At 46.3% G+C, this 18528-nt stretch overlaps 3 protein-coding genes across 3 annotated transcripts in view; 1 reads left to right on the forward strand and 2 right to left on the reverse strand.

Annotated features, from left to right (window-relative positions):
* The window catches only part of samd14 (sterile alpha motif domain containing 14), a 7401-nt gene extending 2196 nt beyond the window's left edge, over window positions 1-5205 (forward strand). Inside the window, exons 3-11 of the mRNA XM_080487363.1 lie at window positions 149-306; window positions 1092-1208; window positions 1291-1477; window positions 2060-2159; window positions 2500-2568; window positions 2640-2796; window positions 2896-3015; window positions 4271-4426; window positions 4648-5205. Coding sequence (XP_080343489.1) covers window positions 149-306; window positions 1092-1208; window positions 1291-1477; window positions 2060-2159; window positions 2500-2568; window positions 2640-2796; window positions 2896-3015; window positions 4271-4426; window positions 4648-4803 — 1220 coding nt within the window. The 3' untranslated portion in view covers window positions 4804-5205. The remainder of the gene's footprint in view (window positions 1-148; window positions 307-1091; window positions 1209-1290; window positions 1478-2059; window positions 2160-2499; window positions 2569-2639; window positions 2797-2895; window positions 3016-4270; window positions 4427-4647) is intronic.
* A 2000-nt stretch (window positions 5206-7205) lies between these two features.
* On the reverse strand, window positions 7206-9833 carry csf3b (colony stimulating factor 3 (granulocyte) b; the record flags this gene model as incomplete). The annotated part of the gene is made up of 5 exons (XM_080487209.1): window positions 7206-7400; window positions 7492-7623; window positions 7900-8007; window positions 8093-8262; window positions 9818-9833. The coding sequence occupies 5 exons, from the start codon at window positions 9831-9833 to the stop codon at window positions 7206-7208; spliced, it is 621 nt and encodes a 206-aa protein (XP_080343335.1).
* A 3783-nt stretch (window positions 9834-13616) lies between these two features.
* Window positions 13617-18238, reverse strand: psmd3 (proteasome 26S subunit, non-ATPase 3). The gene is made up of 12 exons (XM_080487344.1): window positions 17873-18238; window positions 16779-16969; window positions 16541-16681; window positions 16295-16431; window positions 15958-16148; window positions 15718-15821; window positions 15524-15638; window positions 14638-14757; window positions 14408-14511; window positions 14182-14337; window positions 14043-14093; window positions 13617-13846 (listed from the first exon to the last, which is right to left on the reverse strand). The coding sequence occupies exons 1-12, from the start codon at window positions 18228-18230 to the stop codon at window positions 13769-13771; spliced, it is 1746 nt and encodes a 581-aa protein (XP_080343470.1). The 5' UTR covers window positions 18231-18238; the 3' UTR covers window positions 13617-13768.
* Window positions 18239-18528: the final 290 nt, after the last annotated feature.

Consider the following 18528-nt stretch of genomic DNA (forward strand, 5'->3'; position numbering starts at 1 on the left):
CATCCATCCATCCATTTAAGGTCACCATCAGATCTTGACAGTTTAACTTTGGGGTCATTGTGTGGTCACTGCAGGGTCAATACAGGGTCACTGCAGGGTCATGATGAGGATCGCAGTCCTTCCTCAGAGTAACTGTAGTTTGTTTCAGACCTGAACGAGGCGATCCCAGAGACTGAGCTGCTGGACAACAGCATACAGAAGGGCCGCGCCCAGCTGTCCGTCAAGGCCCGGAGGCAACGCCCCTCCAGATCTCGTTACCGTGACAGCGTGAGCTCTACAGAGGGTGAAGACAACCTGGAGAGGAAGGTAATGAAACCTGTAAAGTGGGTTCTCATGTGTGAGATAGTCCCTTTTTTATTGTCCGTCATGTCCAGTGACCTCCAGAGCGATGCCGTCTGGATCACATGCTCCTGGTATCCAAGGAAGACGGTTCTGAAGTGATGGTTCCAGACAAACATGTCCAAAAGAGAACCCATATAAAAGGAGCACACTCGATCATATGGCCTGCTCCAGACAACAGTCATTGGGATCCACCCCTGGAGCCATGTGAAGGGGGCTATATGGGCCCAACACCTGCCAATCCAACATGGGGGAGCGGTGCATTAGAGAGTAGGGAACCTTGTGGCATTGAGGGTCCCTGCAACGGGGACGGGGCTCTTGGAACCATAACTACCAAATAACTATATATACCATGTACCCAGATAATATCAGAGGGATGGAGAGCAGAAGATTGAAGTGTTGGACTCAGCTGTACACTTTACCGTCTTCTCGTTACTTCAGGTTACTGAAGCGTCAGCATTCTAGAGAAGAAAGATGAACTCGCACTTCCTGGATGTTTAATCAGTGAACACAGATCAGTGGATTCGTCCATCTGTGGTCGCTATGAAATCTGCTCAGCAGCTCCCACTGTTGGACATTACTTCTTCTGAAACAAATCCATTGGTTTAACTTACTCGACTCCTAATGCCTTCTTCAAACCCTGTACCCTTAATCCCATTGAGACAGTTGACTCCAAATCCCCTACATCCCACCTCCACTCTTAGTTGAGTCGTTAACCAGCAAGTGGAATTCAAGTCTTTTCCTGATTTCAGGAAAGTCCGGTACACTCAGCCCGCTCACCGCTTCATTTGGCGAAGCGAGGCTCCTCCCCTTCTCCTGATTCGCTGCTGTCGGCCCGAAGCCCTGGCTTCTCCTTTGACACGTCGCTGGTGAGACCAATCGGAATGCAGTACAGGTGTGGCTGCGATAAACGAGCAAGAACGTAGTCGTGATGACTACAATCTCTTTTAGGGGCGTCGCTCTCCAGAAGATGGGGGAGCGTCATTGGCCACTCCCCCACGGGGACGGTACCATCAGCTGACCAACGCCACATCTCAAGAGCCACTGGTGATGCCGAGTAGCTCGCCGTCCAAATCCTGCCCCTCCTCTGAATGTTCGCCGGTTTACCTGAGGAGGAGCAGGAGACCTGAAAGTGAAGGTACACACACACACACACACACACACACACACACACACACACACACACACACACACACACACACACACACACACACACACACACACACACACACACACACGTGGGTCTCGGTTCCTTCACAAACGATCTGTCAAGTGGGCGGGGTGAGAGGATGTGACGTAGCGCGCAATGCATTCTGAGTAGTAAACAAAGCTAATTGATATCTGGTCTGAAGACTGTATATCCCGGTTGTTTGTGGCTACCCATTAGCCACGAGCTAACTAGCCTAGCCGCCACTGGCTAAAGCGGTGGGACGTCCGGTTTTGGTCCAGACCAATCAATGAGCCGTGTTTCTTCTTCACTTCCTCTCTGGTCAGTGTTTGTTTCGGGCGACAGCGCCCCCAAACCAGCAGCTGGTGTAACTGCATGACATTTTCCTGGTGGTTTTGGTCTCAAAAGTGAACGTGAACGCCGCCCGAACCAAATGAAGGCGTGAACATTCTCGGCTCCCGTCCCTCCCAAGTGAACAGAGTTCCAGACTATCCGAATGTGAAAGGGCCCTTAGACCAATCAGTGAAGTCGGTCTGTCTGTCTGTATTTCAGTTCTGGTTTCTGATACAAGTCGGGACACCAGTCCAGTTGATCACCGCAGTCCAACTGTCATCTTTGACAAGAAGACCAAGAGACGCTTCATGGACCTGGGGTGGGTCACACACACACACACACACACACACACACACACACACACACACACACACACACACACACACACACACACACACACACACACACACACACACACACACGCATTTTGACCTGTTTTAGATACATTTTTGACATTTTCTTGGTTATTTATTTTATGTCTGTTCACTTCCTGTGTGTGAAAAAGACAAATGTCCAATATTGTGAGCAGATTTGTTTCGATTAGAAAGTAAAGTTTGAAAGACTGACCTCTCTAAGTTTTCAGTCTCCGTCCATCTGTGTGTTCTGCAGAAATGTAATTTTCATTCTGGACCCCGCGTCCCTCAATTTGTGTCTCCCAGGGTGACGCTGAGGCGCTCCTACATCCGGGTGAGGAAGGATAAATCTAATCGTCTCTCAGTGGGCAGCCGGTGAGTCCATCACCTGTCGCTAACCTTCTCAGAAGCTTCAGTCAGTCTTGACCCCTATCCTTCATCCTCAGAGAGCCGTCTGAGAGTCCGTCTCGTTCCTCCGGATCCTTCGTCTCCTTTTCCTGGTTCACTGAAGGACGGGGGTCACTCTCGTCGTCCGGTACTCCCCCCTGCTCCCCCAAAATCCCTCCGCTCGGCTCCCATGGACCCCGCAAGTCCCACTCCCAGGTAACCCCGCCTCTGCTCCGGTCGGTCCACACAGCTTCAGGATTTCTTTGACAAAGTTTCCCATGTATAAAAATCTGTCTCTGTGTTCTTTTCCTGCAGGAATCAGCCCTCAGTGAGGAGTATTCTCCCCCTCACACCTCCTCCTCCACCTCCCCTCCTGTTGAGTCCTCCTCCAGGTCCTCGCACCCATACCACACCCTGTCACAGTCCTCGGACGAGGTAACAACAAACAAAACAAATGAATCTGCAACATCCAGATCTCTACCATCTATATCTGTAATTTGACACCATAACCATATGGAGAACGGTAATTTTACACTCTACTTCCTGTGAGTGGTGGCGGTGTTGCTGTTGATGTTGGTCATGCTGATGTTATTGATGTTGTTGGTGGTGGTGCTGTTGGTACTATTGATGTGTGTATTATTGCCATTGAAGTGGTGGTGGGGGGGGGGGGAGGGGGCGAGGGGGGGCGTGAGCGTGAGTATCGGGTATTGGATAGTGAGAATCGATTCCCTTTCTTGGATTGTTGTTGGTTTTCGTGGATTATCAGGGAAGGTTTCTTAGAAATGTTTGTACAGTCGCTTTGTCAGAGCAACTGAGAGCGACCCTCATGTGGCATCAGCCCCCATGGGGAATGAGAAAAGTGCACGGAGCACGCACACTGAGACAAGATGTTAAATATGCCAATGAACCACCTGTAATTTCCCCTGGAGATCAGTAGTCAGGCATCCTGTGAGGATATGGAGCTCGAGCCCAACACAGGTCCTGCTATATCCACAAGTAAACGCCAGAGCAACACAGACCTGAGATACATCAGACGGAACATACCACAAATCTGCCAAAGTCATTGACACAGAAAACTTTCTAAGGTCTGTTGGTGTGCTGAAAAAAATAAAGTCAGCATGGATCTGCTAAATGAAAAGAAACGCTGTTGTTTAAACAAAACATATCACCAATATCTGGAACGACAAGAAGAAGCGATTTAAGAAAATAATCTCACCTTGTCACACACACTGTTTTCTCTTCTCAGCTGCTCTGTCCTTCCTTTAATCTGCCTGCTCTCGTTTTTCTTAAGTCATATGCTCCTGATCAAGCTTTGGAAAGAGTTGTTTTCTTTAATTTATCAAAAATAAATAAACTAAGCTCTTATTGGCTGGATAGGAGTTCAGATAATAGTTCCGAGCTGAGCTCCAGATTGGAGAGTGAGTGAGAGCAAACGTTAAATTAAGGACATGGACACCCTTTGACAACCAGACGGTTCTGTGGCACAGAAGAAGCACATGGTTTGTCTTCCTTGAGGGAGAGTAACAACGGACCCAGAACAGACAAGGAGTCATGCAATGGATTTCTATGTTCTTCAGGGCTGAGGAAAGTTGCATAAAGGAGCAGGAGCAACTTTCTCAAGGCGGAAACACTGATACCCAATAAAGTAACTTAAAAAAAAATGTCCCATCTATTTCTCTCCTCCTCTCAGCCCAGCGAGGAACCGTCCTCCATCATGTCTTCTTGGACAACTCAACAGGTTTGTCAGTGGCTGCAAGGGCTCAACATGGAGAAATATGTCCCAGAATTCAGTGCGAGGGACATCGACGGACAGGAGCTGCTGCAGCTGGACGGCAACAAACTGAAAGTGAGCATCAGGAGCAGGAGGACACTGGGAAGGAGGAGCAGGATGTGAAGGGGGAAGAAAGGAAGGGGGAGAGTGAGGAGGGAGTCACACATTTAAACTATTTTAAATGACTAAACTACGGTGTATAAGCTGATTTTTAGTCAAACTTTTTAAATCATCTTTGCCCTCCTTCCCCTGACCTGTGAGTATGAAATGTGACCTGTGACCTATGCCCCCTGCAGGGTCTGGGCGTGCTCAGCTCGTCGGATCGCAACGCGCTGAAGCGGCGCATTAAAGACGTCCAAAGTGCAGCCGAGAAGGAGAAAAAAGCTCTGAACAAACTGGAGAAACAGAAAGAAAAACAGAGACGGAAAGACCAGGAGCAGCGCAGGACCTGAATACACCACCAGGGGGAGGCAGTGAGGGAAGACGCCATATGGAGGAAAGAGAGACTGGAAGGGGATGGATGGGGGGGGGGGGGTATTTGAGGGTGACACAGATGAAAAATTATAGGGTGAAACAAAAGGTGGGGAGGATAGAGGGGGAGGAGTCGGAGTGAGGCTACATCTTATCACATCATCTTTGTTTTGGAAAAGTGTTGGACCCAGGGGAAACTTGGTGGAACCGATTTATTCGAGTCCACGGAAACGCAGCAGTTTTGTTGACGTTTATGTTTGTTTGTTTGTTTACATTTTGAGTATGGGTGCCCTGAAGGACCAACACAGCTTGTCTGAAAAAAAGCCAAAAAAACCCCCCCAAAAAACATGAAAAGTTTCAGAAAAATAAACAACAAATTTTTGAATATTTTTGTCGCTGTTGTTGTCGTTTGTTTCAGAGTTTAGGTACTTTCCATCAGGTCACATGTGATGTCATTAGGGGGAGGGGCTAAGACATAGAGCTTTTGTTTTAAATCCCTGAAACCATTACATTTGTCGACACGATGAAACTATTTTAATCCCGTAGATACCGACCCACCTCCCAGCATGCTCAGCAGGTTTGGTCACAGCGGATACACAGCTCTGCAGACTGACACAGACATCCTGACTCTTTATCAAACTTTTGAAAGAACATGTTCCATTTTTTGGCAAAGCTGCTTTGTGTTTAGATTAATGGGAGACTTGCACTGCTCAGAGATTCTCTCTGTTCTTTTCTCAGGCAACAGAGTTGTATTTCAGCAGGTCATGTCACTAATAATCTGTCGACAAAAATCTGTTCATTACCTTGAGTGAGACACACAAACAGAGAGAATTTTGACTAATTTGCAAAAAAAACAACACATCATTTTCACATTGTTTTATTTCAGATAAAAAAAAATATTTTGAACCATAAAATCTCTGTGAATAAATCAATAATTCAATAATTTAAAACAAACTCAATAATTAATAAATAATTACAACAATCAAAAGCATCATTAAATAACATGAAAGTCTTAGAATGTAGCACCAAAGCAAAGGGCACAATATTATCTAACACTCCTGAGACACCACTGATCATATGTAATGACCTGAGACAAATTATAAAAAATAAAAAAATAAATAAAGGACTTTCTATAAATAGGCAATAAATATGATCAAGATGTAAATACAAGGGGGCATATGGCACTGCGATTTCCCCAAATAAAATAGAAAATGTGCTTCACTGTTTCCCAAGGAGAAGTGTAACTTCCGAACGAACAAAATCTAGAGGATGTCACAGGAAAAAGACTCGTCATCTCAGTCCAAATAAATATCAGTAAAGACAAAGTCCCACCATGCTGATGCTGCGAATCCAGAAATAATCCCAAAGTACTGAGTTGACGAATTAACCCAAAATATGAGAATAAAAGACGTGGTCCTTCAATGTGAAGTCGATTCTGAATCAGGAGCCTCGAGGTCCTAAAAGATCCTTCTTTCTTTTTTGGGTTTTAAACTATTGTTTTTGTATTTTTTCTGAACATCTTAAAAAATATTTTTAATGTTCGCTACATTTCAAAACTTTTAGAAAAATGTCTTTTTGTTTTGATAACTGTTAAGACACTCTCAAAGACTATTTTGGTGACGTCCCTTTAGTTTTAACACTAAACTACTCTGTGTTGTATCTGATGTTTTTGTGGTTTTTTTAAAGTGAAAACTTTTTTAAGGTTTCAAAACTTGTTGCTCTGCATGAGTTTGTGTTGCAAAATTTGGTTTAAATAAATACTTTCAATGTATGATAAATATTCAGTTTTTTTGTGACAATTTAACTTTAGCGTTAATGTATAAATTACAATTTAAGTGGAATTTTGTTGTTTTAAAAAATCGTATTGACATTGATTGATTCATGTTGTTACTTATACTTTTCTTCACACATTTAACTCTCGGATGACTTGAATCTTACTTTCACATAAAAACCAAAGGGTTGTCTTTAAGACGAGAGGTTTTTTTTGTGCGTCACTTGGTGGTTGCCATGGAGATGCAATAATCACCTTGGCTGATTATTTGTCATTTTTTTCTGTCAGTACAAATTTTGTAGCTGCGTTATACTTCCAGACAAACGGTACTTCCTGCCTCCTGCTCGGATATCGAACATGGGTCTTCTGGGTGAATGTCTTGCTCGTAGTCCCATCCTGCGTCCTGACACAGATTATTAAAAAATAAATAAAACCTTTTTAGATGTCCTCGACTGAAGGTCTGCGCCCTGAAGTTCATCAAAAGCCTCCAGGAGGCGCTGCGGCTCCACCCGACCCTCAGTGTGTGCTGCATTTTACTGGCTCTCCTGTGGGTCCTTAAATGCAGGAGCCTGTCCTTGTGGGCGGGGCTTAGCATGGCCTTGTGGGCAGCGCTTAGTGTGCCCCTGCAGCTCGCGGCCTCTGGGGGGCGACAGTCCTCAGGCTGCGGATCAGGTCGTGGCAGAAGGAGCGGAGCTGCGTCAACGTCACATGGGCTGCCACCTGCACCTCGTAGTCGCCGTGGAGCCGGGATGCGAGGTCTGAGATGGCGGTTTCATCAGTTTCGGCGAGTTCAACCACCTCCCTCATCTAGAACATACAGAGAGCGATGAGCGGCCGTAGGTGAGAAGTGTCGTGATGTGGCGGTGTGGGCGTGTGTGTGTGTGTTGAGGATGGTTACCTTGGTGACATGGGCCAGCAGGTCTCTGAGGTCAGCGTTCAGGTCCGTCAGCCCGCTCAGTCGGTCCGACAAAACTCCCAGAAGCCCCTGGTACTGCCTGCAGCCTGCCAACATACGACCCACTAACATGTCCTGCAGGGGGCAACAAACACCGTCACTTAACCTCGTCACAAATTGTCGTCACGTTTGTGAGTTTCACAAAAAACAGACAAAGAAAATACCCGAAGTGACCCAAAAGTTCAGAGAAAGAGATCGCAGAATGATCACACAAGGCCGACCGAGGAAATAAAAATACCACCCAAAGCTACTAAAACAGAACATAAAGAAGAAGAAGAAGAAAAAAGTGCACAGTCAGCAGAAAAAATCTGCCAAAAACAGAAAACGCGTTACACTGGTGTGTGGACTGACCATGGTGAAGTGTTGGGACAGCGGTTTGAGGACGGGCGCGGGGGGGATTCCCAACGATACCGTCATCATCTGCAGGCCGGAGGCCTGACTGGAGTCCAGAGCCAAACCCTGGTGGATGAAAAACCATCGTTACCAAGAAGAAAAGGAAGAGAAGCGAGACGACAGGAAGCAGCCAATCAGAAGCCTCGGTTACCTCAGCGGTGACGGCTGCCGTGTGAACCGTCGGGACGTCCCGAAGGATTTTCTCCAGCAGCAGCTTGGCTCGTTCGGCCGCCTCTCTGAAGGCTGGCGAGGTGTCCGGCGGCGATGCGAGTGGAGCTGATTGGACCAGAGCTGGAAGCAGGAAGCAGAGCAGCATGGCGGCTGCGGGGAGGGGGCGGGGACTTGTTAGGACAACGGCTTATGGATTGATGACTTGAAAAGCTTCAGGTTGGATTAACAACGAAAACAACTCTTGGAAAAGTTCCTGGCTGCGACGCAGTGATGTCATCAAGGTGACAGGGATACAACTTTCACAGACTGAACCCAATCCAGACTGACCAATCAGAAGAGCCAAGACTCGGACATATACGGTGGTCTGGAGCTGCAGTTCCCAAACATCTTCTTGTGGGACAAATATTTTACCATAGTAAACTTATGTTGAATTAGCAATTTGTGCAACTTTAAGAAACTCCAATAACTGTGACAACTGAATAACTAATCATATTTTATCAATAATCTCAGATTCTTTTTTTTTTTCCCACATTGACTCGTTCTATTCGTGGGATTTGCATGGGGGCGGTCAAGGGTGGGAATCGAACCTTTGAACATCAGAAACAAGAACAATCAGAACTTAGGCCACCGCTGCGCCACAAAATACAAGTTTCCATAATGTGAATCCACATATGAACAGGTTTGTTGTTACAGACATCATGCTGATGAGACTGCAGGTTTGCGGCACGGAGCTGCGGTACCTGTGAGGAGGCACCATGCAGCCTGCATACAGCAGCTCCCAGGGGGCCGCCTTCGTAAACGCTGCACACGCACAAAGCGTGCGCAACGGTACGCCGACTCTTATCCTTGCGCGGGCACATTTTGGAGACGCACATGGTGAGGTGGTGAATTGAAACCCCGATTGGTCTCACACATTTAATATCTTCACATATCAGACTTATTGATCAGCGAAATCATAAACATCCAAGCCTGCAGTGGTATAGATGTGCTCCTTCAGTCAGCCTTTACGCTGAATTTCAACTACGATGTTCACATGTCAAACTTTCATCTTCAACTGATACAGAGCGGTGCAAAGCACTGATTCATTATCAATTGTGACAAGGTGTGAAACAATCAGTCGTATTGCTGACTAAGCATATAAATAGCGATGTGACAGCCGTGCGTAATGCCGCACTGTGGATGCGCTGCACCGCCGTGCGCTCAGGACGCGCTGCTGATGGGGACAGAAAACCTCCTCCGTTTCTAACTCTACATTAGTCCACTCTGCCTTTTCACAAGTCCCCGTTGAAATATTCAATTCCTTCATCTGATCAACAGATCACACCGTGCTTTAGCACCGCCACTCCACCGTGATGATTCCGCTCTCCATGAAATTCCTTTTCCTTGGTGGAGCGTAAAATGTCATTTATTTCTGCAGAAACTATTCCTGAGATAGTTTGCATTGACCACTGATGGTAGAATGTGGGTGTGTGGAGATACGAACTGCGCAATCTTCCAGGCGGGCAGTGGTTTATATCGGGAAAAGTGCGTGCAGGTGTGCGTGCGCCAAATTGTATTATTATTTTTTTTTTTATTGTGTGCACGCAGACTTTTCGTTTGGATCCTATCGCAAAGTTTTATAAACGAGCCCCCTGCAGGTGAGGACCCTCCTCTAAACTCCACCTGACGGAAGTAGAAACGTGAGGCGTTCAGGGCCTGGACGTACCTGTGGGAGAGTCCATGTCCGTGTGCGTGTCGGTGTGTGTGTGTGCGTGTATCCGCCGCGGAGCTGCGCAGGTCTTCTTTCAGCCGTCATTTGCGCCGGTGCGCAGTTTTTAAGCACTGCCCGGTGCCTCCCACCGCGGGGTTTCCCACTGACGGACACCCGAGTCACACCGGGAGTCATCTGGATAAACTCCGCAGTGACGAAGCGCCTCTTGCGTCACGTCTTCACCGGAAACTTAAAATGTATCTGGTTAGTATGAAAACGTGACGTTTCATCTGTTTTGAGTGCTGGTGTTTTGAAGTAGAGACACTCTAGCAGATTCAGTCAGTAAAGTTTGAAGAACAAATGCAAAACTTCAAACATCACCTTAATAAAACTCTCTGTTGCCCCGCCGTCAGTCAATGAATCTAAACAAACTCAAGCTCACAGTTTATTCTACATGCGAGACTAAACAGTGTTGGAATACTTAAGGGCTCAACACTTGGAAGTTTCCCCTGCAGCATCCAGATGTGCAGATGAAGCAGTAACGTCCCAGTGCAGGCGGCTGTCCAGTCTGGATGAAGTCAACCACTTTGATTTAAGCATCATGGTAAAAGATTGGATCATATAGAATCTGCCGGATGAAAAATTCCTATGGCGTCAATGAACTGGTTGGTTTTCACACTTTACATCCCGGTCACACTTTATGGCCCCCGATACCACTCCAAATGTTCAGATTTAAGTATTTGGCTGATACCAAAACTTTCCCTTTCTGATACTTACATTGCTATTGCTATATCGCGTTAAACACTCATAGTATAAGACAGTAGCAAATAAGTTGTCTAAAGCTAAAAACTTCATTGGAAGAAGCTTTGCTTCACTAGAATTATAGTAAAACTCACTTATAGATATAGTAATGTGTGACGTCTCACTCTGTTGCGAGAAACGCAGCAGCAGATCTTCAGATCGCTGCAACTCTGCCACTGTTCACTGTTCTGTGCTGCTTGAAATCCCTGCTGTTCTTCATTCCCGATGCTGTCCTACTTGTTATCTTGGTTTATTTTGCATTTGGTTTCATATTGAATGTTCCCCTTTGGTAAATAAACATGGGTTACATGCATTCCAGTGTGTTTCCCTCTTGAACAGGAACGCCTGAACAGGAACGAAATGTCCAATTTGATGCTTTTTTTTTGTTTTAGAAATCTACGGAGAGACTTTTTGTTGCTCGTAAAGATAGTTACGGTCAGGAGAAGGCCGGCTTTGAGCCTCTTGGTGTTTTGGGTGTATTCAGGATCCCTGATGTCACGAGACAGATTCTGACGGGACGACTGGTCACTTTGGTGTTCTGCTGGTTCCAGTATGTAATAACCTGAAGCACTGGGATGAGTGGCGGATTGGTGGTGGCGGACAGTCGGACGGGTTGCTTGGTCTCTGAGGTGATTCTTTTCCCTTGTGTATCGGGTCAATACTGTAGCTTTATTTTGGAGACGTTCTAGAGGACAGGCGACCCCGATGCATTGCCTTTACGGTGACTGTGTCTTGGTTGTGAGGTTTGTTGAGACCAGCCGATCCCAATGACTTCTAAAATAAAGGAAATTTTCCACTCGGTTCACGATTCTGTAAATGCGATGATGTGAGACCCTGAGCTTCGCTGTACGTCGCTCACTAAGTTCTTCCGTTCAGCAGTTTAGGACTTTTTCTTTCGTCTGGGTTTGGCGACTCAGCGAGCGAACAAAGAGAAACCTCACTTGTGTGAATTATCTGGTGGCTTGAGATTCCCAGGATTTCTTAAGCTGTGAATGCACAACAAAAGAAAGAGAATAAATAATTAACCAGGAAACAACACACACACACATTTAGTGTCTTATTGTGCAAGCAGACAGGAAACACTTGGTTGTGAAAGTGGGCAACGTCAACGCAGCAACACGTTTCAACACGTCGGAAGGAAACATTCAACAGGAAGGAGAAGCCCTGACTGCAGCGACGTCACACCTGCAGGGGCAACTAGAGGAGCAACTCGAGGAAGAGCAACGACAAGAGGGGCAACGGTCGAGGAGCAATAGGAGGGGCAACGGCGAGAGGAGCAGCACAAAGAGCAACGACAGGAGGAGCAACAGGAGGAGCAGCAATGACAAGAGGGGCAAGGGTCGAGGAGCAATGTCAAGAGGAGCAACAGGAGGGGCAAGGGTCGAGGAGCAATGTCAAAAGGAGCAACAGGAAGGGCAACGGCGAGAGGAGCAGCAGAAAGAGCAACGACAGAAGGAGCAACAACGAGAGCAGCAATGACAAGAGGAGCAACAGGAGGAGCAATTAAAAGAGGAGCAACGACGACAGAAGTATTGACAAGAGGAGCAACATGAGGAGGAGCAGCAACAAGAGTTATCATAGATCATTTACAGTTTTTATTCAGATTCTGGGGTTTGGTCTTGTTGACATTGGGTGGGTGTTTTTGTGAAACGCAGATTGAAGTCGGTTTGCAGGAAGAGAAGACCAATTAATCTGCAGGAAAGACGTCTGGATGAATCAAGACTGATTCCCTCCGGCTGAGTTTCCCCGGATTACGTAAAGCCTGAGAGAGAAGTGACGTCATATCATACACGATCACAAATGAAACACTTGAAATGCAAGCACATAGGCCTACATACAATTAATAACCTTACCCAGGGTAAAGGGGCACGGCTTCTTATAGCGGCCTGGACTGAGGACACCGTCCAGTGATGTCGAGGTCAGCAACACAATCCCAACTGGAGCGGTCAGCCCAAAACACATGATACGGACAAACGTAAACGATCTGCACATCGGATGTACGGCACTGGTAAGACGGCTGCTTCCTGCACAAGTTCTGAGGAATCAGCAGAGGAGGTCAGTTCAGGGGCTCAACCTCCACCGTCTCAACGATAAATAAAACCCGACTCAAGACACACGGTCAATACGTCAAAGCTCGAATGAGATTCGACTAAATCAGGGGCGTCAAACTCAAAATACACAGAAGGGCCAAAATGTAAAGACTTGGACAAAGTCGCAGGCCAACATTGATAGTTATTGAAAAACTACAAGTTTTGCTTAAACATCAAATATGGAACCAGCAAATTGTATTCACTATAGAATTCTATAATATAATATGACATGTGCAAAATGAAAAAACTAAATACAACATAATTGGCATTCATTTTTTAAACAAAAATTGAATAAAAATCATATTCCTTTTTTTATTTGCAGCCTTCAGACTTGAATTTCATCAGTAACCTTTTTCCACAGGCTAATAAATCTAAGTAAAACAAACCAACTAACTGATGATATCTTTCACTGAGCGTACATCAGGGATTTTAAATCTTAGTGATACGTACATGCGCTGTATAAAACCGTCGTTTAGTATTGCTTCACCTGACAAATCTGCCAGTTTGACACTTGAAAGACTAAATTAACTTAACGTCTGAAACCTCCAGATCCCATGAAAAGACGTTTATCACTTCACAGCCACTCCAGAAAAAAAAGAGGCTTTCTCACTTGTTGGTAAAAGGTTCAAATATTTCCAAAACTTCACAAAAACTGATAGTCCAGTGAATTTCTCTGACTATATGAATTATGCTTTTTTTTTTTTTTCAAGAGGCTTTCTTAGATATCAGTTCTGTTGGTTTAATGACGATTTTATTACCTTTATTATAAAGTAACCCTTGAAGGAACTGAAGACCATTTAGTTATACCTTCCACCTCATTCAAAGGACTGTGTGTGTGTGTGTGTGTGTGTGTGTATGTGTGTGTGTCGTGGTAGAAAGAATCCAGGGACCAGCGAACATAAAGCAGAAAACAAACAACCATCAAGAGTTAACAAAAAAAAGTTTTTATTCATCTGAGGGAGGAACAACAACAAAAGGGGAAAGACAGGAGATCTTGTAGGTAACAACTGATGCACTAGCGTCAGTCCACACTCACACTCGCACACGCGCACACACACACACTCAGCAGAAAGGCTCATGGGAAGCTGTCGTCGTCGTCTTCAGCCATTTCTTTGGCGAACTCCAGATCCTGCTGCTCGCGCTCCCGACGCTCCTTAAAGACACAAAAAAAACCCAATTCTTTAGTTTTCCTCCGGCCCGTCGGCGCCGCGGCGCTCAGAGCAAAAGAGACGGAAAGTTTCACTCGAAAGCATTCAGTGTGTGTGTGTGTGTGTGTGTGTGTGTGTGTGTGTGTGTGTGTGTGTGTGTGTGTGTGTGTGTGTGTGTGTGTGTGTGTGTGTGTGTCTGACCTCGGCTGACTCCAGGTCCTTGTTGTAAGCTTTCGGAGGAAACCTCATGGCCTGCAGAAGGACAAAGTCACACTTTAGTTTGACAGTTCCGTCCTTCTCCTCCACCTGGGCGTGACGCCGGAGCCCCGGGGGTCTTTACCTTCACAGACATGTTGTGGATGTCGAGGCAGAAGGAGATCCGCTGGTGGAACGCCAGCTGAGGTTCTCGGGTCCCGTAGATGTCCATGGTCTCTTTGGACTGGACGAAGCCCTTCTCGTGGTTGATGCTCGCCTCGATGACGCCGTCGCGGATCGCCTGCGGGACGCACACGTTACACCTCCGACTCGGACACGGCGGCGTGACTACTGTCCTCGGTCGGCGTTACCTTGGCAACGATGAACTCGGCGTCCTCTGGGCTGTCGAGCTGCAGCTTCTGAGCGATGTCGGCCAGAGAAATACGAGAGTACGACAGGCTGATCATACGCACGCCTGTCGAAAAAAAAAAATAATATCACATAAACGAGGAGAAAAGTAACCGAGGCCGCTTGCAACGAAGTTCGAAATCAACCCAGCAACAGGTGATGTCACAGGCGAGGCGGCGCCTCATTGGCTTACCGGTCTTGATGACGTTGTGTCTCAGGCGGATGATGAGCGTGTACGTCCCGTCGGTCTGAAACTTCTCTCCAAACTGCTCCAGCACCTGATTAAACTTGGCCAAGTTTCCCATTCGGACCGCTGAAACCGCCACAGGATGAAAACGTGAAAACACACACAAACACACAAACACACACACACAGAACTAATCCCGATTACATTTAAAAAGTGATGAAAAATATTTTACTTTCTCTCAATGTTTTTGTTCATCTAGTAATTTTTTTTCAATTATAGGAACATTTTAATGACATGTTTAGAGGTTGAGATTAATTCAAATAAGTTCTTTATTACCGTTTGGATTTTAGTAACTTTTCTGGGAAACTGTACACATATTTTAACTCTTTTGGCTCCAGAGCTTTTTAAACACAATACATTTCATAAGGTTGTAACTGAAAATCAGGAAATTTTTCAGTAATTCCTGATAAATTCATTTTCCCATAGTTACATGTTGTATTACACACCATTTTAAAGGAAAATTTTACTTTGAACATCTTTACACAGCCGATTTATTGGTTTCTGTCACTGCATCTTAATAGAAAAATCTAAGAACTGGTGAACATAACTGTTGGTTTGATTTGTGATAAAGTCTCAGAAATCTCCATTAAAAAAGCACAGATATAAAGCCAGTAGTTTTAATATTTCAGATTTTTTCCCCTCCAATAAGCATCTTCATCAGGCTCACCGAAGTGAAATACCCCTGGTTCAACTCCGTCTCATTGCCTCTGCTGCTATTCAGGTTGTTCTGACCTCCTGTTGCCTCCATTAGTCCCATATTGAGAAGACAAAACCTGGACATGATCACCAGAGGTGACAAGAACTAATGTAGAAGAAATCTAGAACATCTGACCTTGAGTGAGCAGGAAGTACGGCATCAGGGAGCGTTTGAGTGACGGCTGTCTGAACTGAAGTCTGTCAGGAATCTCTCCCAGAAGCAGCTCCACCACAATCAGCAGCTTATGGACCTGGAATCAAACCATGATTACAGTTTGATGCTACAGTCAGTGTGTGTGTGTGTGTGTGTGTGTTTGTGTGTGTACACACTGTTTGTTTGAACCCCACGGCGGTGTGCTGAGGAGCTTTCCTCAGAGCGTTGGTCAGAGTCCTGCGAGCCTCGGTGTACTCCAACTGGATCGCCTTAATACGACCTGCAGATCACAACATGACAGATCCTTTACCAACAACCTCAAACGTGGGCGACACATGGCCTCGCGGACGACACACGGCCTCAAACGTGGGCGACACACGACCTCGCGGGCGACACAGTCTGACCAACAGTCTCACCTGTGTAGTAGAGGTATCGGGCCCACTCGTTGTTGTTGGCGAGCTCGGGGAACACGGACTTGGACACCAGCTTCTCGGCCTGGTCGTACAGGTTGAAGTGCAGGTAGTTCCTGAGCAGCAGGTTGAGCAGGACGGCCTGACCGTCGGCGTCGTGGCGCAGAGTCGCCGTGCGAAGGCGAGTGTGGAGGAAACTGATGAGAAGAGAGACGCCGTCACACAACGAGTCGGAGACCCTTAACAGGTGTGTGTGTATGCGTGAGTGAGTTCGTGCGTGCGTGCGTGCGTGCGTGAGTGAGTGAGTGAGTGAGTGAGTGAGTGAGTGAGTGAGTGAGTGTACCTGCGGATGGTGTCAAACTGGTTGAGGAACTCATACACTCTGGCGTGGTAATAATAACACTTAGCAGCAACTAGATCCAGAGCTCTGCGGTTCTTGGAGCCAATCTTCTGCAGCAGGTCGTCCGACACTTTCTGAGCCTGAAACAAAAGCACCAAAGAGGAATAAAACAAAAGCAAATGGTAATCTGAACCTGTTCTCTGTGACGACATGCGTCCGGATTTGAAATGTAAAACTCAAGACTGGGACCTCTGTGTATCTCTTGTTGTTGGTCAGATGAACCACCAGCAGCAGCTGCAGGTAGGATTCCACCTCCGGCAGCAGAGGAGCGGACGCAGACTTTCCTGTCCGGGGTCGAAACTGAACGTCTCCGTCAGACATCTCCATGGGCTGAGTGGAGGACACAAACACCTCGTCTGACTTTGTTCGCCTCAGAGAAAATCTGCACACCTTCTTCAGAATGAGGGTGTAGAGTTGCGACGCTCACCTCCTCCAAGAAGCCCAGCAGGAAGTCTTTGGTGGTGGTGTTGTTGGTGAAGAAGCCACAGACGGCTTTGTGCAGCACGTTGGCGTTGAGGCGGCGGCTGGTGGACGGCAACGCTCGCAGTGCCCGCAGCACGAAGCGAGGCTCCTTTCCTGACACCGCCTTCTCGATCTGCTTCACATGCTCCTTAATGTCTGATAGAGACCAGAGAAAACCAGTGAGGGAAAGGAGACCGATCAGATTCTCTTATTGTCCGTACTCTCTCCCTTTCTACCTCTCTTAAAGTCTGCACTCTCTGTCTGTCTAGGTGTGTACTCTCTCTGTCCCTCTTAAAGCCTGTGCCCGCTCTCCTTTTCTGTCTTTAACAGTCACTCTCTCTCATAGACCGTACATTCTCCTTCCTTCCCTCACCTATATTATGTACCGTCTCTTATTGTCAATACTGTTATTGTCTGTGTATTCTGTTATTTATAGTCCATACTCTCTTTCTGTCCTATAGAAGAGAAAGAGTATAGTGGTGAATTTTCTTTTCTTTCTGTTAACAAGCCTTGAGATGACAGTGTTGTATTTAGAAATATATGAATAATATCTATTTGAAAAGCGATCTCTCTCACTCTCATACAGAGTCAGCACTCTCTCTATTATGATCTGTGCTGTCTCTACTGTTGTGGACACTGACTATTATTAGCATTCATCAGAAATGTTTTAAACACTCATCAAGTCGCATTACAGAACCCACATGAATTGAAGAAAACAGGAATTTGGTGTGTGAAGAAAATGTGCTCATAAACAAGGACTGGTGCTAATGCTAACTTATGCACTGTCACTTCATCGACGGGGTAATAAAAGGCTTATTAAACACATTTAACTTGTATTTTACAGAGAAAACAAGTTTTACATATGCCATTCTGATCGTATTGTAAGGCCAAAACAAAAGGTTATCCAGATAAAAGCAGAAGTCAGTTCAAGGACCGTTAGTTAGCCTGTTAGCCGCTAATGCTAACCAGCTAACCAACATTGAGCCGGCTCCGGAGCGGGACCCCCTGCACCCTACCACGGCCTCAACACCCCCACAGTGACCGATATAACGTATTTACCCTCCAGGGTGAGGCTGTCCTGCTCCTTGGGCTGCTTGGCGGCGTTAGCAGCCGCCTCCTCCTCCGTCATCTCCACGTCCTGCGGCTCCGGGCCCGGCTCCTTCTGCTCCTTCTCCTTCTGCTCCTTCGCCTTGGAGTCCTTGTCGCGGCCTCCGGCCTTGTCCCGGCGCTTGGCCGCGGTCTCCTTCATGCTGAGGCGCTGAGGTGTAGCGGGGTGACCGCTCGGGGTGTCGGGGTGAGATTCGGGGGATTTTCGGGGTGAGAGGCGAGCGATCACTGATCCACAATGACTGGACACTATTGGGCTGCAAGGGATTGTGGGAAACGGCGAGCGGAAGGAGGCGAGGAAAGAGATCATAGACCTATGTGAGTAGACCAATATTTTGCGAGTAGCTATATAAACATCTCCAAGTGCAGAGTGATAGTCTACTGATATATGTCTATGTAGGTAAAACGATACAGTAGAAATATAGGCCTATAACAGTAGTTCTAAAACATACATACGTAGAAACACATATAACACGTAGACAAATGAACTAAGAAATTAAAAACACTGACCTAGGAAAATTGACACATAAATATGGACATAGACAAATATCAGTATACCATAGTTCCACTATGTGTAAGATGACTCACAGACATATGAAAGTAGACGC

This window comes from Lipophrys pholis (genome assembly GCF_963383615.2).
Source record: "Lipophrys pholis genome assembly, chromosome: 19".
Taxonomy (NCBI): Eukaryota; Metazoa; Chordata; class Actinopteri; order Blenniiformes; family Blenniidae; genus Lipophrys; species Lipophrys pholis.